The following is a 22828-nucleotide window of genomic DNA, read 5'->3' on the forward strand; positions in this document are numbered from 1 at the left end:
AAGATAAAAAGACAGTAACTAACTTTGTACATAAAGCTTAACATTAGCAAATGTGTGACAACATCAATCACTTTCCTGGCTGTCATAGCTGTGTCTTCTGCTTTACAACTAAACCATAAGGGGAAAGGGGGCACTGGGGAAGCTTACTAATTGCCTGGTTACTTTTCCACATTTAATGTAGCAGCTAATCCTACCCCTGTTATATAATGCATTAATTCCACAGTTATAACCCCAGAACCTAGTACAGTGCCTGTTGGAAAGAAAATAAATTGACTAGTTGCAGCAGTTTGTAATATGAAGGGATTGTTAGATACAATAGAAAATGGAATTATAGAGGACAGAAAACACCCACTTCACACATCATGAAGAAGTCTGTTAGTTCTGGATTCCAGTCTTAAATTCTACTTGGTAATACTCTTGCTGAGTCCCTTTAGGCCACCATTACTTTTTTTATCTGTAAAACTGAGTGATTTTATTAAATTAACTTCGGCACCACTTCAAGCTACCTGACAAAGAAATGAAGTTGACATAAATTGTGATTATGTTCATAGAGTTTCAAAAGGCAACTTTCTTAGGGGAATATTAAATAATTCTCTCTGTAAAATATTTCATAATGTAAATAATATTCAGGGCAATGTGAAAACATCCTTAATATATCTTTGCTTGCCACAATTTTATTTAGTTTCTGTAAGGGTAGTTTTTAGGCCTCTCCACCTCCAAGCATCTAGCACAATGTCTTTGCTCACAACACATGGTCTTAGGCCAACTCCAGAACAGCACATCCACAAAATGCAAAGTTAGCATTTATTGAAGTTCCTACGGAGAGTTGAATTATGGAGGAAAAGATAAGGGCAGTGAGGTGAGAGCTGGAATTGCGGACGTCAGCGTCAGCGTCAGCTGTAGTTCTCAAATGTTCCAGGTGTCAAAAGAATTTTTTTTGCAGCCATTAAGATTAAAAAATAAAAAAGAGAGTCCCTTAGTAACCAGTAAATGGTTACTTTTGGACTCATAAAAAAAAAATAAAATAAAAAAATAAAAATAAAAAAGAAAGAAAAAAGAATTTTAATGCTAGGATTAAACTGGGCTCAGCATTAAATCCTTGCTGCTTCAGAATAAAACCCTTACTTTAATTTCTCTAGTAATAGGTTTTCAATAAAGACCAAACGAGAACAAGGAAATAAAAAGCTCAGTTAACAATCAAACAGGACCATTACCCAGTATTTCACTGCATAATTACAGCTTAGCGTCTAAGTACGTGGACTCTGCGTTCAAAAGGATTCTGTAATTTACATTTCTCTGCCTCACTACTCTCATCTGTAAAATGGGATAATAGGACTGACCTCAGAATTAAATGAGTTAGCGTATGCCAAGCGCTTGCCAGTGCACGTTTCTCAATGAACGTTTGACTTCCTTAATGAACAAAATCTCTTGAAGGCACGGTCCTACTAACTTCTGGAGCCTTAACACAGAACCCGATGCAATACACAATGCCTGCCTTTTTTTTTTTTTTTTTTTTCAAATGAAAGAATTGACAATACACTCTAGGCTGGTGTCGCCTGGGAAACTGATGTGGAAAGCCGCGAAGGCAGAAGGCCCGGGCTCCGCGACCCCCTCCCGCGCGCCGCCGCCGCCTCGTCGTCACACGGAGCAAAGTCCTCTGGGAAGTGTAGTCTTCAGGCCTTGGAAGGGACTTCAGACCCGGGCCGCAGAGTCAGGAAGTTGAGGGAAGAAAATTAAGGGGAGGGTTATTGGATAAGTCAAAAGTGACTGGAGCCCCAGACATGAGTTTAACCGCTCACCTGAGTCTCCCAACACCAGTACCTTCACTCGATCCAGGGAGGCCATCTTGCCGCTGCCTTCTCTGGGTTAACGCCTGTTCCGGGATTGTAAGCCAATCAGAACTGGGCATGGAGGACAGAACCTTCAATTTCATTGGTCGCTTGGAGAGTGACTCGCCAGATAGAAGGCTTCACTGAGCTGATTGGCTGGTGTGGTAAAAGGTATCGGGGTGTTTTCCAAAGCTGGTCGCAGGTAAAATGCGTTTTCTTTGTCGCATAAGGGCGTGGCTCATTTAAGCCGGTAGTTGAAGCTCTGAGGGCAGCTGTAGTGGGAGTGTTCGAGGATTCGCTTTGGTAAACCTTGTTCCCTGTTCCTTGTTCGGAGTTCCCTGGCCGGGCATTGCATTTTGTGATTTCTCCTTCCTTTCGCACCCTCTTAACTATCCTCCCCTAATGAGTTACCCTCTTGCCTTGGTCCTTTAAAGAACAATTAACCCCGGAGCGGCCCGTGTGCGACCTCGGGTAGGGCGGGCTTGGCTGCCCGGAGTGTGGCCCTGGACCCAACTGGGAGAGTCTGAGGGAGTTTGGGGTCTTGGCGTCTCGCAGTCTTGCACTGGGGAGGCGTGCACATCACCGAACGCGTCTCATGGAGGGCAGTTGGATCCTAAGGTTCCGCGGTAATCTGCTGCTATGTGTGTGAAGGCGTGCAAAATGCCATGAAATATAGTAACAGAAAACCTCAGTTAGATGTGTAGAATCAAAGTTGTTCTAGAACTGGAGTAGTGGTATACTGAAGTAATCTAACTGTACTCTCCGCATCCCCTCTTTTCTCGTTTTGTTCTCCACTCTGCAGTCAGAACAGTCTTTTAGCATCGGGAATTTGATCCACTCACCTCCCGCTTAAAACTATTTTAAATTTAAGAAGAGAGTGTCCAATAAATAGCCTGTCCGATTCTGCCGTGGAAGCAAGAGTGTGGAGGAAGTGAAGTGGGGGGAAGCTGGCAAAATGAGCCATGTTGGAACAACACGTGCCTAGGAGACATATGGAAAGTTTTATGGAAGGACTTGTCTGGCTCTGCTAGAGGCTGGAAATTAATTGAACAAGATAAAGTCTGGTCTTAGGTATAGAGACGGAGAAAGTACAAGAAGGGGAAAGAGCCATGGAACATGTGAAAGGTGATGCTTGTATGCTGCTATGGGGAGTCTGAGAAGGCCTGCCTTTAGGAGGAAATGTTTTTTGAGACTTTAAGGATGATTAAGAGAAGGGGGTTTGGGCTTAGCTGTAGGGGCAGAAGGAACAGCATGTGCAAAGGCCTGGGAAGTAGGGAAAGCACATGTGGCTTATGGAATTGAGAATATGCTAGTGTGGCTGGATATGAGGCTGACAGGGTAGACAGAGGGCAGAGGGTGCATTCTTTTCAACTTTGTTTCTCTAGCTCCGTGCCTGGTGCACAGTAGTCCTTAAATGTTTATATGATTAAAATACACGAGGGTCTGGACTGGGGTAGGGACGTGAGGCTGGGAGATGACTCATGGACTATGAAGATCAAAGGAAGAAACAAAGGTCCTGGATGGTCCCACACTCACAAGTCTCCAGAGATCAGCCAAACTCCTTCCCTAATAATGCCAGCTGCTATTCGGCTTCAGCTTATTGCTTCCATGTGGGAACATGGGTTTTCTTTTTCCTCAGATATTTCAATTTTTCAAGAGGAGCTGGAAATTGAAATGTATGTGAACTCTTACAATATTTTAATGTTGACAGCTAATTCAGAAAATTTTTGAAACATTCTTTGGGTGAAACAATGCGTGGGGGGCTGCCAGTTTGAGAACTCTTACCTAAGACATCCAGAGATTGAGTAAGGAGATTCAGCGTGAGTGGGAGGTGGTGGAGGAGAGAAAGCAGTGGTCAGGAAGGAGGATTTTAGAATGCGGAGATTTTGAACAAGGTGGCACAGCTTGATTTCATTCCTGAGCTCTAGTTTTCATTTGTTCTGCTACCTGCTGGGTATATTCAGAGGAATATCCTATGGTATTTCCTCAGAGACACTTCTAAAAGTGATTTCCTCATTTCTTCCAAATCTGCTCCTCGTCAGGTGTCACCTATTACTCATGTCAGTACTTTTCCCTTCCTAGGTATGCTGGCTCAAAACAGAGCTATTTAAGATTTTTCCTACTCTCGTACTCTGTATGCAGTATATTTTGTTGAGTCCTTTTGATTTTTTTTCTGTAATAACTCATTCATTCTGTTCTCTTCTTGCAATTTTTTGCCTTCTTCCTTAGTTTAGGTTTTCTTACTATACCCCCAATACTTCCACAGTGCCTCCACCTTCACTCACTTGAGTCCATTCCTCATGCTGCTATAGGAGCCACTTTTCTAAATAGGGGATTTATTACAAATGCCAATAACTTCATTGAACTCTTATGCCAGCCCTGATGGTAGAACACTTTGCATTAATTATCTTACTGAGTTCATACATTAACTGTAGGAACAGGGCACCGTTAATCACTCTTTTTTTTTTTTTTGAGGGTCATGCCCTGTCACCTAGGCTGGAGTGCAGTGGCAAAATTATGGGTCACTGCAGCCTTGACCTCCTGGCTCAATTGATCTACCTCAGCTGGTACTACAGGTGCATGACATCATACCCGTCTAAGTTTTTAAATTTTTGTAGACATGGTGTCTTACTATGTTGCCTAGACTGGTCTTGAACTCTGGGCTCAAACAGTCCTCCCACCTTGGCCTCCCAAGGTGTGCAGTTACAGGCATTAGCCACTGCACCTGACCTACTTACTTTTTATATATGAAGAAACTGAGTCTGAGAATTTTCTGGGGTCGGAGGGGGGAGGCTAAGAAATACTGGAACTGGGATTTAAACCCTAAAACTATTGGATTGTAAAATCCTTAACTCACTCCCTTTAGTCCTCACGGCTTCCTAGGGTGTTTTAGGCAAAGGAAACAGGCTGAGCATTAAGTGGCACAGGGACCTCTCCATGCAGGATGGGCATTGGCAGGATTTATAGTAGGCACTTTCGCATAGTAGAGTCACCTAAAGAGCTTTAAGAAATTGTGTGTTGCCTAATCTGGCCCCTCCAGACCACCTGAGGCAAAATCTTTAGGAATAGGGCCCAGGGTCAGTATTCTTAAAATGTTCCCTAGATGATTGTGCCTTACAACCAGGCTTGAAAATTTAATCTGGGGCATGGTGTGTATGGGGCAGGTAAGGAGAATACAATAGTAGGAAATAATCCTGTAAACAGGTTATGTTGACATTTTTCTGTCATTCTTCATTGAATGTTTCTGAAGCCATATGTTGTGTTCTGACAACTATTGAAGATGTAAAACAATAAAAAAACAAAACTGGGTTCAAGTACAATGTATAGATCAAACTGAAAAGGAGAGAAAGTGTGTCCAGTAGTATGCTGTGATACTACTTTGGTGTTGAGCCCAGGCACTTGCCAGGCATCCTTAAGCCCTGGGGTAACAGGAAGTGCTCTATGTTCACAGATTTGGATCTAGGTGCTACTTTGCTGTATCTTATTGAATATAGTCATACCTGAGTATTCATAACCTAAAGTACATATTTTCTTTTGACTATTACTTTTCCTATATTGCAAGAAGGGCCTTATATTGTCCTCCCAAAATATGTGCATAGATTAGTTATAGATTGGTGTGTAGAGTTTCCTTGTAGTATGGTACCGTGGATATAAAAATATTTCTTATAAAAAGGATATTAAATCTCTTAGGGTTGATAACCACTGATTTCAAATAAAAGGATCAGTTGAAACTAGTGTTAACAACAGAATATGATTCCCCATTGAAATAGTTCAATGGGGTGTCTCTGTTAAAAAATTATGCTGTGGAGCCTGGCCAAGATGGTGAAACCCTGTCTCTACTCAAAATTCCAAAATTAGGTGGGTGTGGTGTTGCATGCCTGTAGTCCCAGCTACTCAGGAGGCTGTGGCAGGAGGATCACTTGAACCCATGAGGCAGAGGTTGCAGTGAGCCAAGCTTGCGCCACTGCACTCCAGCCTAGGTCAGAGAGCGAGACCCTGTCTCAAAAAAAAAAAAAAAAACATTATCCTGTGGGCTGGCTGTCGTGGCTCACACCTGTAATCCCAGCACTTTAGGAAGCCCCCAAGATGGATGGATCCCTTGAGCCCAGAAGTTCAAGACCAGCCTGGGCAAAACAGTGAAACCCTGTCTCTACAGAAAATACAAAAATTAGTCAGTCATGGTGGTATGTACCCCAGCCTACTGGGGAAGCTGAGATGGGAGGATTGCTTGAGCCCAGGAGGTTGAGACTGCATTGAGCTGAGTCACACCACTGAACTCTAGCTTGGGCAACATAGCGAGACCCTGTCTCTATTAAAAGAAAGAAAAAAAATTCCCTGTGGACTAGCGAAATTTAACTTGATTTAATCTGTGTGGATAGCCTAGCCATTTTTAGTTTGGAACATATTAAGTTGATATGGAAGCTATCCTTCCTAAGCACTTTAATTACATTCTTGTTAATGACAACAACTCCATCGAGGTAGTTGATACCATCCTTATTTCTCAGAGAGTAAAGTGTGGCTTGAAATTGTTTAAGGGATTTGCTCAGGACTACACAGTTACCGAAACACAGGCTGTCTACTCTGAAATTCAAAGCCCAGGTTCTTTTAGTAAACCACATGCCAATATGGGCTTTGAGAAGACAGCTTTCTGGGCCATGACATGGAAATGAGATACACTTAGTTTCAGCTTTGTCAAGGGATCCAGTATTTTAAGAATATTTTGGGCTATTCTCCCTCACTCATTGTCTATCTTTTTAAGGACTGCGTGGTCCTGACTTGATTATCACATTTAATTTTTCAAGGTTGGTAAAACTGTCTGGACCTAAGTATTTTTTTTTTTTTCAGTTTTGCAACAGTTAATGATTTTGTCAAGCATCCCAGGTGGTGATTACTTATGTGTTTATTGGTTTGTTGTGATTTTATTGTGAAAGCCTGACTATGTAAAACATCCTAGAATCTTGGTAGAAAAATTTTACTCAAGAAAGGAAACACTTTTAGGAAATGCTAACTGCTAGGTTTCTCAAGGTTTCCAGAATTCCCAAAGAATAGTGAGTGTTTCATGTAGTTTTTTTGTGTTTCTTTTCTGAAATAAAATAGACTTGACATATATCATTTGATAAATAATAAGTTACTTTTTAATCAAACACACTGTAGATCATAACACACTTGTAGTATGGTACTGTGGGTCTCAAAATAAAACGTAGCCATTTTAGAAATATGTAAAGCTTTTTGGGTGTAATCTTTTGTGTACTCTAGAGAAAAATCTTGTTCTGCTCTGTTAAATGCTTAGGTATTAGAAATCTTTTTAAACTCTTTGAGTACTTCTCTGGCACTCCAAGAATGGTGGTAGCTATAAGCTACCAGTAACATGTTGATTATTCTAGATTTAAAAGGATTACCACGTCCTTATGCCTGACTAATTTTCTCTTTTTTTCTGAATTCAGTATTGCCAAAGATGGCAGACCCAGATGTCCTCACTGAAGTTCCAGCAGCACTGAAGAGGTTAGCCAAGTACGTGATCCGGGGATTTTATGGCATTGAGCATGCCTTGGCCTTGGACATCTTGATCAGGAACCCCTGTGTGAAAGAGGAGGATATGCTGGAGCTGCTGAAGTTTGATCGGAAGCAACTTCGATCAGTTTTGAATAATTTAAAGGGAGACAAGTTTATCAAATGCAGAATGAGAGTAGAGACTGCTGCAGACGGGAAAACCACTCGTCATAACTACTACTTTATCAATTATCGTACTCTTGTTAATGTGGTAAAATATAAATTGGACCACATGAGAAGGAGGATTGAGACCGATGAGAGAGATTCTACCAACCGGGCTTCCTTCAAATGTCCTGTCTGTAGTAGTACTTTCACAGACTTAGAAGCTAATCAGCTCTTTGATCCTATGACAGGTGAGGTTTGTCCAGTTTGTGAATCTTTGAGTAAAATAAAATGTGTACTACCCTTTTTCTTAAATTGACTCATCTAATTTTTAAACCATCATATGCATTATAAAAGTGAATGGATCAGTGTAAGTCACATCATACAGTCTTACTGTCCTGTTTGGCTGTCACACTACTTTGAGAAGCCTTTGCAAAGCCTTTCTCCCTCACAAGGGAGTGTACTCATCCATGGGGTTTTCTCACTCATGGCCCTCCTGCCTCTGCCCACCTCCCCTTATTCACAACTGCAGCCTAATCTGAAGGGTTGATTTCTCTACCTCTTTGAGGCTATTCTAATTTTATTTGTGACCTCTAGACAGTTGCAATTCAGTGTATTTAAATTCTTTGTTAGTGGAAGAAGAAAGTGTTATCAGGAGTATATAGCAAAGGTGTCTAATCTGGATTTGGGGAAGGCCTGTGGAAGAAGTTAACAGCCAAGACTTAAAAGATAGTAAGTTAGCCTGATGGAATAAGAGGGAATTCTTTCCAAGATAAGACATTTAGTGTCCTTTAGCTACACATTATTGGAAGAAAATTGTCAACAGGATATGTAATTGGCCTGATTTGGTTGAATAGTTTTAGGATTTTTCTTTTTTTTTTTTTTGTTTTTTTTTTTTTTTTTTTTAGAGAGAGAGAGAATAGGAAGGAGAAAAAAGGAAGAGAAAGAGAGAGAGAGAATGGGGAGGAGGGAGAAGGAAAAGAAAGAGGGAGAGAGAATGGGAGTATTGCTTTCTTGCCCAGGCTAGAATGCAATTTAGTAATAGGTATTGAAAACCTCTTTTATACTGATAATTATACTTAATGATGTAGTCAGGAAGGAATAAGGGAAGAAGATAACAAACAAACAGCCAACCAATATTTAATTTAAACCTATGAAATGCTATGCGATTACTGAGGAGTGATTTACTTCCAATTATATAGTCACCTTTGGAATAGGTGTGAGGTGGTAATGTATGTTTTGTGTATTTGAAGTGGAGAGTACTATAAATATTTATTAAGTTTACTTGTTCCGGGTCTGAGTTCAAGTTCTGAATATCCTTGTTAATTTTCTATCTCGTTGATCTATAGAATCGTTAGCTCTTCTTGTTGCATTGATCCTTTTGCCATTATGTAATGTCATTCCTCGCCTCTTTTGATCTTTGTTGCTTTAAAGTCTACTTTATCAGAGGTGAGAATTGCATCTCCTGCTTTTTGTTTATTAGTTTATTTTTACTCTCTGTTCAATTGGTAAATCTTCCTCCTTCTCTCTGAGTCTTTGTGTATTGTTTCATGTAAGATGGGCCCGGATGCAGCATACCGATGGGTTTTGGCTTTTTATCCAATTAAAATATATGTAAGTTTAATACCAGCATTTGATGCTAGCTGGCTGTTTTGCCCATTAGTTGATGTGAATTTTTTATTGTGTTAAAGTTCTTTGCTTTTTGATATATTTTTGGAAAGGCTGATATTGGTTGTTCCTTTATATGTATAGTGCTTCTTTCAGAAGCTCTTGTAAAGCAGGCCTGGTGGTGGTGAACTCTCTAAGTACTTGTTTGTTCGCAAAAGATTTAATTTTTCCTTCGCACATAAAGCTTAGTTTGGCTGGATAGGAAATTCTGGGTTGAAAGTTCTTTTCTTTAAGGATGTTAAATATTGGTCCCCACTCTTTTCTGGCTTGTAGGGTTTCTGCTGAGAGATCTGCTGTAAGTCTGATAGGTTTCCCTTTATGGGTAACCTGAACTTTCTCTCTAGCTGCCCTTAGTATTTTCTCCTTCATTTCAACCCTAATAAATCTGGCAATTATGTGCCTTGGGGTTGGTCTTCTTGAAGAATATCTTTGTGGTGTTCTCTGTATTACCTGGAGTTGAATATTACCCTGCCTTGCCAGGTTGGGAAAATTTTCCTGAATGATATCCTGAAGAGTATTTTCCAACTTGGATTCATTCTCTTCATCACATTCAGGTACACCTATCAAACGTAAATTAGGTCTTTTCACATAGTCCCATATTTCCTGGAGACTTTGCTCATTCCTTTTCATCCTTTTTTCTGCATTCTTGTCTTCTCGTTTCATTTCACTGAGCTGGTCCTCGACTTCTGATATCCTTCCTTCCGCTTGATCAATTCGACTGTTTAAACTTGTGCATGCTTCGCGAAGTTCTCGTGTTGTGTTTTTCAGCTCCATCAATTCACTTATATTCTTCTCTAAATTGTCCATTCTCATTAACATTTCGTCAAACCTTTTTTCAAGGTTCTTAGTTTCTTTGCATTGGGTTAGAATAAGTTCTTTTAATTCACAGAAGTTTCTTATCACCCACGTTTGGAAACCTGCTTCTGTTATTGGAACACCCGTGTAATCTATTAAGCCTTGTTCCGTTACTGATGAGGAATTGCAATCCCCTGTAGAGGGAGAGGCATTCTGATTTTGAGTATTCTCTACCTTTTTACGCTGGTTTCTTCCCTTCATTATATATTTGTCCGTCTGTCGTCTTTATAATTACCGACTTTCTAACTGGGTCTCTGACGTCCAACTTGTTGATTCCCTGCGCCGAAATCTGAGCAATCCACTGAGCCGGCCAAAACAGCGGTGTTAAGATTGATGGTGCTTTTCTGCCCGGGGATATCCGGACTCTGCACCAAGAACTGGCGTGCTAAGGCACCAGCAAAACCGCCACGCCGGCCACAAGAGTCGCCCTGGCGACCCGTGGAGCTCCTCCACTGGGAATCTCGTGGTCCGTGAGCAACTAATATTCGTCTGAAAGTGTGGCGTCCTCTCGTTCTTTGCGCTTTCACTGGGAGGTACGTGCCCGAGCTGCTAATCATCAGCCATCTTGGATCTCTCTCAGGATTTTTCTTAACACAATTTAGAAAACATGCATTTTCTGAAAATACAGTATGTCTAGCATAAATTCAAACTTTAAAGTTTTGAGTTATATAGTTATTTTATCTTGTTATTTGTGTTTACACAATAAAAGAAGACTGTGGTTTTACTAAATACCCAATGGATCAATTTTTCATTATTTTCTATAGGTAAAAATCTATAGAAGGACTCAATGCTATTAAATTAGATTAAGTCCCTTTGTTATGGTTGAATTCAGGAGTATAGGCTACCTTTTAGTTCATAGATATGCCTTTTTAAAAACTTCATCTGAAAGTTTAAACTTTCACCCATGAAACATTTTGTTGTACAATATTACTGATTTCTGTGTATGTTTTATTTTCTAATTTTTATGTTATATATGGTACATTTTAAATAATTTAAAATTTTTTAAGATTGACAAAAGACAATCTATATGACCTTTTTTTTTCTTATTTTACTGTGAGGCAATGATTTTGGATGAAAACTAAAGAATTTGCAATTATATTGAACATTTAATTTGTCTGAGCCAAGCCTTTTACCTCGAAAGGACTCCACAAGGAGAGATCTTGATTATAAGAAAATCTTAACCATCCTGGGTATAAGAATTGCTTGAGTGTGCTATAGAGGAAGGTTGTAGAATATATCTGGAGCTCTTCAAAGTAGACTAGAAAAGTCTCATTATTCTTGGCATTTACTCTAACAGATTTCTTAAGGGAGCTCTGGGTTTGGTTTTGTGATTCTCTGCAGATGTTGGTTTTAACAGTGGTCCTGTCTTCATCACTCTTGACCATAGTGGATGGTGTTATCCAGTTCCTCAGAGTAATCTAAAATAATGTGCTTCTACTACATTTATTTGTCATTTGAGTCATATTTAATTTAATGAAACTTTCTAAAAGGAGATGATTCCACTACTGTGTCAGTATTTAGGAGATTGATCATGATACTCACTAAATTTTATCTACAGTCTGAATGAAACTAGTTGACTCAATAGATGGCCTGTGGAAGAGATAGCCTAACATTCCAGTATAGTCAAGATGACTTGAATCAAGGAGATAGGGTAGAGGGCATGAAAATATTTTATGAAATAAAGCTAAAGCTGAAACAATTGTATTGTGGATAGTCTGAACAAAGACTGTATTTTTAATGTGAGGACTGTGGTCAGCATGAAGATGAAAAGAAGGGGTGCCTGAGAGCAAGAATAAGTCACTTAATCTTGATATCACTCAGGGGAGGGTGCCCTGATAAGCCAACACTAATGCTTGACTTAATTGGCAGTTATGTCTTACAGTGAAGCCTGAGGTATCAAGATTAAAAATTTGTAATCATTATGGACCCTCATTCTGAGAACATACTTGCCTTTTTATTGTAATTTGGCTTTTTATTTAGATGTTCCTTTAAAGAGAAAATGTGCTGATTAAGTGATACTAGGCCCCAGTTGCTTGCCAGTTCTGATGTTTTAGATTTTGCCATTTTTTTTTTTTTAAGCTATTAATACCTAACACCCTTCTTTGGTCTATGTATTCCTTTTAGAAATCTTTGTGTTTTTCTCTGTTATTATTCTGTTTTGCTCCGTTATTCATCTCTCTCCTCTCCTCCACTCCCACCCCATTATGAAAAAGATGAGCAATAAAAATTTGGTGTGTGCAGTAAGGGAGGAGGGAACTTTTTCTGCTGTAATATTAATGCTTTGTCTAAATTGGTAGATTGCAGTTTTCTTTCTAAACCCAGTCCTGTACAAACCTATCCAGTTTCCTGGTTGCTAGAAGAGATTGATAATATTTCTGATCAAGTGATGGAAGTATTTAATGACCTTCTACCTGCATTTCTTTTCAGTAGTTCTTAGATTGAATTGTGGTGTACATGAGAAATTAGGGGATATTCAGGATTGAAGGATTTGAATATTGGATTTGAAGCCTGCTAGACTTTACTGTTTCTCTGACAAACAGTGCTTACCTCAAGTGTATGGGCAGCTTTCTGCCACAGGACAAAGGGTAGTAACTCCTAGATGAGCTCCTGAGGACCACCTGCAAGTTCTGGACCCAGGAAACAGCCCAGCAAGGATTGTTTACTATTGTTAATTCACACATTAAGCCATAGATCTTCCTACTTCAGTTTATCACTTTTCCATACTCCATCTCTACTTTTCCTAAAGATTGTAAATTTTCTCCATACTTTCCATTTAAATTTGCTTTTGGTATTTCTGGGTTGAACTCTCTTCAGATGTATAGATACATTATTTATTAAAATGAAATAACCTAGCCTTTGCACACTAGTCCCTCAGAAGCTTAATCATTAAGGTAAAACCAGCTGTTTTAAGTTTCTGAATTATGGGGGGTGGATTATGTAATCAAAACATGACATGAACTCCCTCAATCAGCAAAATAACATCTTGTGTTTCATAAACCCATGTTTTAGATTTAGCAGGCTTTCTGACCATTTAAATAGACTTAAGTATTTCTATTTTAGCAGTCTCAACCATGGGTGATTTAGTTAATGGCACTTCTAAGTTAAGTTTGGCAGCATGCTTCTGATGGGGAGAGGGGGATCTTATTTCATTTTAGATGTTAAGGTTAGATGATTTGGAAATAGCTTTATATTTTTCATTTTTAGCTTAAAAATTATGCAACCATAATGCCAGAGACAAATTTGAAGACAAAAAAAAAAATCACCCACAAAGCCACGAGCCTTTTACATATTACCTATAGTTACAATCATATCCTAGAATAGTTTGTGATCTCTTGGTTCTTTAATATACCAAACTCTCCTGTTTCTATCTAGTGTTCAAAATATGTTTTAATAGGTGTAATTTTTCCCTATTTTCCTTCCCCCCACTCTTGGGCACTTTGGTGGTACCTATTTTTTGCTGGTATAGATAAGATGCTTTGAATACCTTTGTATATATAGCATGTTATTCGTGTTCACATTTTTCCTTATAATTCTTGGCAGTGGGAATATTGGGCAAAAGAAAATAGTTTTACAGCTTCTCTAAAAAATATGGCATTGTAGTTTTACTGTGGGTAGGTGAAGTAGAATTATTAGATGTTTGAATTGGAAATAATTTGAATTTACCTAGAGACCTAGGAGTCACATTTTAAATTTTGAGATAATTTAAATTTTTTAAAAAAGGAATCTTATAAATGTATACTTAATAAAATATTAGAAATTTAGAGATTATCTAGTTTAGCTCATCAACTAATATGTGTGTGGGTGCATATGCACATGCCTATGTTACACTCTTAGATTTGGAGGATCTTATAATGTAATAATGAATAAATCTAGAGGTATATACATTGCTAGACTGTTTTAGATTTACTATTAAGGGAGAATATGACACCTCCCACAGAGATTCACCTTGTTTTGTTTGGCTCTATGGAAGGAGACTTAGTAACAGATTTTAGGATTAGTATAAAGAAGTCTTCTATAAATAACTCTTAAAAACAGCCAACAATTGAATAGATCTCCTTTAGTGATGAGTTCTGAGTCATTTGGAATATTCAAGTAAACTTGGTATCTACTTGAGATAGTCATATGTAAGTTTGGGGTTAAATCATGTAAGTCCCTTCTTGGCTTGTGACTACAGATAAAGCTTTTTGATTTAGACAGATCTGTTTCCTGATGGCCTCATTTACTGAGATTCCTTTTCTATTCCCTTACCCTAACGTTTAAAACTATTAGGATTCTGTATTTGTGAAACTCAATTAGGCAGGCTACTTTTTCCTGTCTTCATCTCTTTCTACTTCGGATAGGAGATAGCTTTAAAATGTTTTTTAATTAAAAAAATTTTTTTGTGGCTAAATGGGTGTATATGTTCATGGGGTACATAAGATGTTTCGATACACTCATAAAACGTGTAATAATCTCATCATTGCAAATGAGGTATCCATCCCCTCAAGCATTTTTCCTTTGTGTTACAAACAATCCAATCATACTCTTTTAGTTATTTTTAAATATATAATTATTATTGACTATAGTCACTGTTGTGCTCTCAAATAGTAGGTCTTACTCATTTTTTCTAACTAATTTTTTGTATCAATTAGCCATCCCCCATCCCTACTACTCTTTCCAGCCTCTGGTAACCATCTTTTTACTTTCTATGTCCATGAATTCAATTGTTTTAATTTTTAGATCCCACAAATAAGTGAGAAAGTACAACGTTTGTCCTTCTATGCCTGGCTTATTTTACTTAATATAATGATCTCAAATTCCATCCATATTGCAAATGACTGAATCTCATTCTTTTTTATGGCTGAATAGTACTCCATTGTGAATGTGTACCACAGTTTCTTTATCTAGTCATCTGTTGATGTACACTTAGGTTGCTTCCAAATCTTAGCTACTGTGAACAGTGCTGCCACGAACAGTGCTGCCGCAGACATGGGAGTACAGTTATCTCTTCGATATACTGATTTCCTTTCTTGTGGGTATATACTCAGTAGTGAGATTGCTGGATCATATGGTAGCTTTATTTTTAGTTTTTTTTGTGGAACCTCCAAACTGTTCTCCATACTGGTTGTACTAATTTACATTCCCACCAACAGTGTATGACAGTTCCCTTTCCTCCACATCTTTGCCAGCATTTGTTATTGCCAGGACACGAGGTATCTTATAAGCAGTGTTTTCAATTCCTGAAGTGTTAAAAACACAAACACAAGAAGAAATCTTTCCAAGATTGTTTTGCTCAGTTGCTGAGTCCTCAGTCTTTGGAATCTTACCCAGCATAGGTTAATTAGACAATTATGCTACAAAGCTCAAAGGTATGGATTGGGGAGCGGAAGGAGCAAGCGGGGGGTGATTATTAGAATAAGTTAAAATATATATATAAATGAGTTATGGAAAAATAGGAACAAGAACCGTCCCTCTTTTACCCTTCCCCCGCAAAACCTTTAAGTCTGATTTTTAAAAATTTTGCTGCTTTTGATTTTGAGGATTTGAGAACTTTTTTTTAAAAAAAAAAAATCTTTTGGGTGGGCATGGAGTCTCACGCCTTTAATCCCAGCACTTTGGGAGGCTGAGGTGGGCAGATCACCTGAGGTCAGGAGTTCGAGACCAGTCTGGCCAACATAGCGAAACCCCGTCTCTACTAAAAATACAAAAATTAGCTGGGCGTGGTGGAGCGCACCTGTAATCCTAGCTACTTGGAAGGCTGAGGCAGGAGAATCCCTTGAACCCAGGAGGCAGAGGTTGCAGTGAGCTGAGATTATATCACTGCACTCCAGCCTGAGCGACAGAGTGAAACTTTGTCTCAAAAAACAAAAGAGGCAAACTAAATCTTTTCTTTTTTTGTATTTTGATGGCCGTGACATAAGAGCTAATTTATTTGCTTATTTATGAAGAGTTGCTTTTTAGTTTCGATGCTTTGGGTTTTGAAACGATATTCTATTTGTTACTGTCTTTAAGATAGTTGAGATGAATTTGATTCTGCATGCTGAGATGAATTTGATTTAGGCCTAATATAGAGAATTTATTGCAATCTTTGATATTCATCCATGTACCATACTTCAGTTTGTTGTTTTCTGCCCTCCTTCTCCCACATTGTACTTTTTTTCCCCTTCATATTAAGTTCCAGAATCAAGGAATGATGCATGATTAGACCAAATCCAGGTAAATTCCCATTCAAGGAAGGACAAGCCAATTCATTGGTTAAATTGAATTTTGGGGGGTGAAGTTGTATTGTGTAAATCATTGATACATTTGATTCTGAATTTCAAAAACATTATAATCTGCTTTTTTTTCTTTTGCATGCACGTGAATGAGTGTTTTGCAGTGATATGTGTTCTGTTGTGAATTTTTAAAAGATGATTTTTCAAATTTCTTTTTATTATAGGTAAAATAATTAAGTGTATAACTGTGTTCCTGTCATGTGTGCTACTGTTTTCTAATAGCAACTCCTTTTTCTATATATTTTCCCTTGCCTAAAGTGAAGAAATTTGCTTTATGAAAATAGTTTAGAAATGAGACTAAAAGGTGACTTTTTGAGACTTCAGAATTACATTTTAATAGATATTCCACCTGAACATTATGAGTTATAAAAATTGCAATAAAGGACTTGATAATGCTTTCACAAAAGCCCCGGAATGACTATATTGCCTCTGCCTGTTGATTAAGAGAGAGTTGACTGTTTTTAGAGAAATCAATATGGCATTCATTTTCTTTCTTATATATATACAGATGTAATATATGGCTGGGAGCAGTAGCTCAACATCTGTAATCCCAGCACATTGGGAGCCTAGGTGGGCAGATTACTTGAGGTCAGGAGTTCAAGACCACCCTGGCCAACATGGTGAAACCCCTTCTTTACTAAATATACAAAAAGCCAGGCATGTTGTATATTTAGTAAAGAAGGGGTTTCACCATGTTGGTGAAATAGCTGGAATAGTAGTTCCAGCTATTCCAGAGGCTAAGGCACAAGGATTGCTTGAACCTGGGAGGCAGAGGTAGCAGTGAGCTAAGATAGTGCTACTATGCTCCAGCCTGGGTGACAGAGTGAAACTCTGTCTCAAAAAAATAAAATAAGTAATACACAAATGAAAACTCGGTAAAGACAAATAGTAGAGAGGTATGTAAACTAAAATGGCAAACTAGTTTATCCTCTTTGTGACTTTTCCACTCAACCCACTTCCACTATTTTCTCTGTCATAACAACTATGAAGTTTTTGCTTATCCTTTCAGTCCTTTTACCTTGTATCCCTAACACCATCCACTAGAAGCACTTTAGAAATCTAACAATGCAAAGTTATTCTTAAATACTTTGTTAAAACAGCTTATGGTTAGTAATGCTTGGTCAACTTCTCATAATATTGTATGGTTTTATTTAGAACACATTATGTTGGGTCCTTTTGCGTAATCAGTGTGTTCAGTGTTCCTGTCATTTCCAGAATTTTTGGCTTTTCTTTTAAGCAGTGGCTGTAAGACAGTAAAATAACAGGATGTTAAGATTCCAGAGCCCTGGCTTTTAGTCTTAGCCATGTTAGTAACTGTTACCTTGGGCAAATCCTGTAACCATTCATGGACTTCTTTTAGCATGTGTAAAATGGTAAGTTCATCCTATTCTATACCATATATGGCTTCTCTCAACTCTAATATTAAACTTACTCTTTGATTTGGAACATATTTGACATTCTAAAACTATAGAGAAGCTTGGGAGTTTTATCACTGGTTTTAGAGGATTATGTTAGTCACTTTGTGTTAATTTAGAAGCCTTGGTTAGGAATTGGAACCCCCTAGTTATAGTATTCATATAGAAAATATGCTCTGTTTAATTATACCATCTTCAGAAATGCACAGGCATGATGGAGAATAATACTTAAAATTTTAAGAGTCTTATTTTCCTAAGCTCCATAGTTCACTACCTTCCATATATATATATATATATATTTTTTTTTTTTTCTATTGATTATTGTTTTTTAGATAGTTGGGATGAGATGAGTTTGATTCTTGATTTGGGCCTAATTTAGAGAATTTATTGCAAGCTTTAATATTCATCCATGTTCCATCCTTCAGTTTATTATTTTCCGCCCTCCTTCCCCCATATTGTGCCTTTTTTCCCCTTTATGATGAGTTCCAGAATGGAGGAATGATGCATGATTAGACCAAATCCAGATAAATTCCCTTTTAAGGAAGGACAAGCCAGTTTCATTGATTAAATTGAATTTTGGGGGGTGGTTTTATGTATTTCATAAAGTATTGAGTGGGAGTGGAAAACAATGTCCAAATATGCTTCCTAAGCTATGTGGTGGTTGGATGTTTACAGTGCGCTAAAATTAATCATGTATGTTAGTGTTATGTTTTGAAATTTTATAGTTTCCTCCTTATCTCACTAAAATCCTAGGAGTTCTGTTTCTAGCTACTTAGTTTTAACATGGAACTGTGAAGTGTCTTTTGTTGTTTTCTTTCTCCTGGAAGCTTTTTGAGTGAAGGGGAGTGAAAAACTTAGATTCAAAGTTTTTTCATTAGATTGTCCAGAAAAATTATGCAGGCCATTATCTCTTGCTTAGAGTTTGCAAAGCTTGCTTAGGTAGTTTCCTTGCTTTCACTCTTGCTACCCATATAGACTATTTGTCATAGCAGCTAGTGATCCTTGCACCATATCAGGGCATGTCACTCTTCTGTAAAAATCCTCCAGAGGCTTCTTCCTTCCCTCAGAAAAGTCAGAATCCTCAACAGAATTTATAAAGTCTTTTATCTGCTTCCTCCTGATTTCCCCTTTTGGAGACTATTTCTACCCCTCTTCCCATGTTCACAGCAGCCACCTTATTTGTGCTTTGTGTGCACTAGGCATGCCTTTACTTTATTTGCCTTTTTGCATGCTATTTTCTCTTGTCCAAACATTTGCATGACTTGCTCCCATCTTTAAGTCTCTGCTCATACATTGCTATATCAGAGAGGCCTGCCCTGAGTTTCCTATATAATAGAGCAACACCCCTTTCCCTTTGCTTTCTTTCTTCTCTGCTTTTTTCCCCCCATAATGCTTATATACTACTGATGTGATCTTTTTTGTGTGTCTTGACTACCCCCAACTAGAATGTGAGTGCCATGAAAGTAACTCAGAAGATGATTGGCTGGACTTAGGAAGGCTGAATGTCAGAAGCCCCTGGGATATCAAACCCACTGTTCTGGGGTGAGGGCTCTGCAGCAATAGACATTTGATCCTCTGTTCCTTGGCCAACCTTGAGGGCATGGCCTGCAACATGAGTCCCACTTCAGCACTGCAGCACCCTTTGCCATATCAAAGCATTTGAGCTTATTTTCATTTTTTAAAAATTTGTGGGAAAAATGGCTGAATAATATTTCAGTTGCAAATAATACTTTTGACAAATATTTGTCAGTAAATTGTGGGCATTACCTGATGGCTTATTCATTGTATATACCAGACTGAAGAGAGAAAAATAATGATGCTAAGTAATGACTAATTGAGGATTTGACTAATAATGTCTTCTGCCCGTAATATCATATATCTATGTCCTCTTCGTCAATTATAAATTTCCAAAGCACTTTCTTGTCAAACTCAAGAGAATAAACAAGTTTTTGGTGCAGGTTTTTTTTTCGTTTGCTTTTATTTTAATCAATTTATTTACATGTTTATTCTCTTGACTGCATACTCATATTAACATATTTGTTAAAATGAGTAATATGTTGGAAGCAGTTAAGTTGAAGGCCTTCTCTAGCATAATATATACCACTTAAATTTTATTCGGTCTTTAGCAAAGGAAAAATGTCAAGTTTCAGATTTCACTGAACATTACTGGGTTTTTTAAATCGTTGTTACCAATCCCTTCCCCTCTCCTTCCCCACCCCCAATTCATATTTGCTTTTACTTTTTTTATTTTGGAGAAAGTCAAAATGGTGTAGAACTCTTTCCCTTTTCCCTCCCTCTTCCGCCACTGTCCCCCTCATCCCCACAATTAGGTCTTCATTTCTTTTCTCATTTGGAGTGATAACTTACCTTCCATAGAAGGATCCTGAGTCATAAAATTGGGACATTCCCATTCTACTGAATAGATGACCCTAAAATTAAGCTTTGAAATATCTATTTATAAAAGAGATTTTTCTTCCCACTTTCAATGCCTGTTAGTTATCTGCAATTGGATATATTTTTATCTGTTTGGCAAACCAGATAGGTTAAGACTCAGCCAAGTAAATGCCAGGTATGTGACGGACACTTAGGTTTGTTAAATAAATTATTTGTTACAAATCTTTTCTACTTCTATTCAGTATTTCTTAAAAGTAGAGCTAATGTATACACATGGGAAAAGTTTGCTAAATTGTAGCTGGCAGGGCTGATAGGAGGTTGGAAGAGGGATGTATAATTCAAGATGGTATAGTGAATTTAGTCTTTTGAGACAGAAAGATTTGTATTTTAATCCAAGTTTAGTGATTTTTATTGTCAAGCTATGACCTGGTAAACTTAACATCTCTCAAATGTTCATTTCCTTGTATATCAGATTTGGATAGAATTATTGCACAGACTTGCTTCTGATGAATATAGGAATATTTGTAACATAGCTTTCTTAGTTCTTTTTATGGTTTCTGAGTATAGTTGATCAAACAAATGTGTTGTCATTGAACTCCTTTTTTCATTCTAACCCCATAATTTGTCGAGCTTTGCCTAAAGAATCTTTGTAGCCTTAATTTTCTCTCTGTTGCCACATTCTTAGATCTAGCTCATATGTTCTCCCTTGCATGCCTTGGATTCACCATTTCTGGTTTTTGCCTTCTTGATCTTATATATGAAAAGGGAAAGACTGTACAGGGCTCTGAGTTTAAATTCCAGTTTCTTCTCTCATTCTTAAATAGTATAGTCTATGTATACTACTTAGTGTAGAATGTCTAGTTACAAGAAAAGTTGGGACATTTATCATATTGCTTAATAGCAGCTGTCTATCAGGTGTAGGCATCAGAATTCCTTGTGGAACTTAAATATTCTCAATCCTGGGCCCCACTCCAGACCTCTTGGATTGGCATGTCTGGCATGGAGCCTGAGTATAAATTCCACTGGGGATTTTTATGCAGACACTCAGTTAAGAACTGCCTTATTGGAAGGCCATCTCAAGCCTCTCAGGCAGATCAATATATGTAAATATTAGTTTTCATGACTTCATGGTCTTTTCTAACACCCTTTTATGGCTTTCCTATTACTAAAGAATAAAGTCAAAACGAAGCTTATCATTCAAGACCCACTTATGGTCACCCCAGTTTATCTTGTTAATACTATTTTTACCATTCTTTTTGATAACTATTTTCCTGTCAGACTGAAATTGCAATCTGGCATCATTTTTCAACCACACTACTTCTCTTATGATGATGTAGAATTTCCTGTTTGCTTACCCCTTTATCTTCTTCAAAAGAAACAACCTTTTATCTTCTAAACTCTATCTCAAAAAGGTTTACCTTCTTGATAAACTTTTCCTAGTGCCCTCTGTTAGAAATCGCATTCCTTCTTTGAACTCCAAAACATTTATATACTTTATTTTTTACACTGATCCCTGATTGTTTTATCTCCAGACATCTTTATTCCCTACTAAAGCTTCTTGATGACCAGTTCTGTTTGTGTATTCCACCACCACTCTGTCAGTATCATGGGTGCTTACTTGGTACATAGTAAGTGCTGGGTTTCCATCTCCTCTTGCCCCTTGTCACTTGCCCCTTCTGATTTCAGGATAGCTGGTTGCATTTTTATAATGCATAGTGAAATGTATTAAAAAATGCTGCTGGTATATTAATTAAACTGGTCTTAAGTCATTTTCCATAAAATGTAAAATTTTTTGCTTTTCTTGGATTTTTTAGGGTCCCAGAAGAAAAATAAGAAATTCTACATTTGGCTTTGACAGACTTCTCATGTACAGCTAATGTTTTTGTGATAATCATAGGACTCAGAGATGTCAGGCTAGCTTTTCCTTTTGTAATGTTTGCTAGATATAGTAATTATTGGGAAACTATTCTTTATGGATCTCTCACATGTTATGCATGTTTTGCAAGCAGAGATACAGACTGACTGTGTTTTTTCTGGACTATCTTTTTCAAGGATTTTATATAGTAAGCAACCTTAGAAGACCGATAGTATTTCTTTTCAGAGCAAAGAGCAGGTTTGCTTATGGTCTGGTATAAAAATAGTGTCTCCTTCCAGAGTATGCTAACATAGAGTTTAGTGTAGTAAGGATAAGTTTAGTATAGTAAGGACCCTCCAGTACAAAGAATGGGTATGCTTATACCCATTATAAAATATTTGAGTTATTTTTAAACTCAGGCTTTTTTTCCTGTAACGCAACCCATTGCATGTATAGTTGTTACCTGGCCCTTCTGTGGCACCCCATGGGAACTGGGGCATAGGGAACTGGCTTAAATGCTGACACTGGCTGCTGCTACTACCTTGAATAGTAAAGTTCTTTGTCTCTGACCTAGGGGTCTTGTATCTTCTGCCAGCATCCATGAAACTGGCAGAATAACTTGTTTGTTAGCTTACAAGTAGGGTAAAATCTCAGACCCTTCACAGTTCTTAGTAATAATTTTAAAGCTACTCTTCTCATACCTGAAAAATCAGCCCTTCGGTAAGTAACTCTTGTTAAATTTGGATGAGATTAGAATTCAGGTGCCTTATGACTATATTCTTTATTTTCTCCCTATTCTTTTTCATGAAAATTAATTATTCAAGTTAAAGGATTGTCATTCTGAGATTGTCCTGCTGTGAAATAATGCTATTAATAGTGTTCTCTATCTTTCTCTCTTTTCCCCCT

General features: G+C 37.8%; 2 protein-coding genes across 5 annotated transcripts in view; one reads left to right on the forward strand and one right to left on the reverse strand.

Annotated features, from left to right (window-relative positions):
• RABL3 (RAB, member of RAS oncogene family like 3) overlaps positions 1-2017 on the reverse strand; it is a 39264-nt gene extending 37247 nt beyond the window's left edge. The window contains exon 1 of one of the 2 annotated variants that reach the window (XM_012463911.2): positions 1800-2017. In XM_012463911.2, the coding sequence (XP_012319334.1) occupies positions 1800-1845 (46 nt within the window). In that variant the 5' untranslated portion in view covers positions 1846-2017. Of the gene's footprint in view, positions 1-1340; positions 1586-1799 lie in introns of those variants that run through there. The other variant, XM_012463912.3, reaches the window with a different exon arrangement.
• GTF2E1 (general transcription factor IIE subunit 1) overlaps positions 1954-22828 on the forward strand; it is a 35800-nt gene continuing 14925 nt past the window's right edge. The window contains exons 1-2 of one of the 3 annotated variants that reach the window (XM_012463910.2): positions 1954-2031; positions 7274-7732. In XM_012463910.2, the coding sequence (XP_012319333.1) occupies positions 7285-7732 (448 nt within the window). In that variant the 5' untranslated portion in view covers positions 1954-2031; positions 7274-7284. The other 2 variants (XM_012463909.2, XM_012463908.3) reach the window with 2 other exon arrangements.

Source organism: Aotus nancymaae, unplaced genomic scaffold (assembly GCF_030222135.1).
Source record: "Aotus nancymaae isolate 86718 unplaced genomic scaffold, 86718_ANA_hifiasm-v0.15.2.pri h1tg000011l, whole genome shotgun sequence".
Classification (NCBI taxonomy): Eukaryota; Metazoa; Chordata; class Mammalia; order Primates; family Aotidae; genus Aotus; species Aotus nancymaae.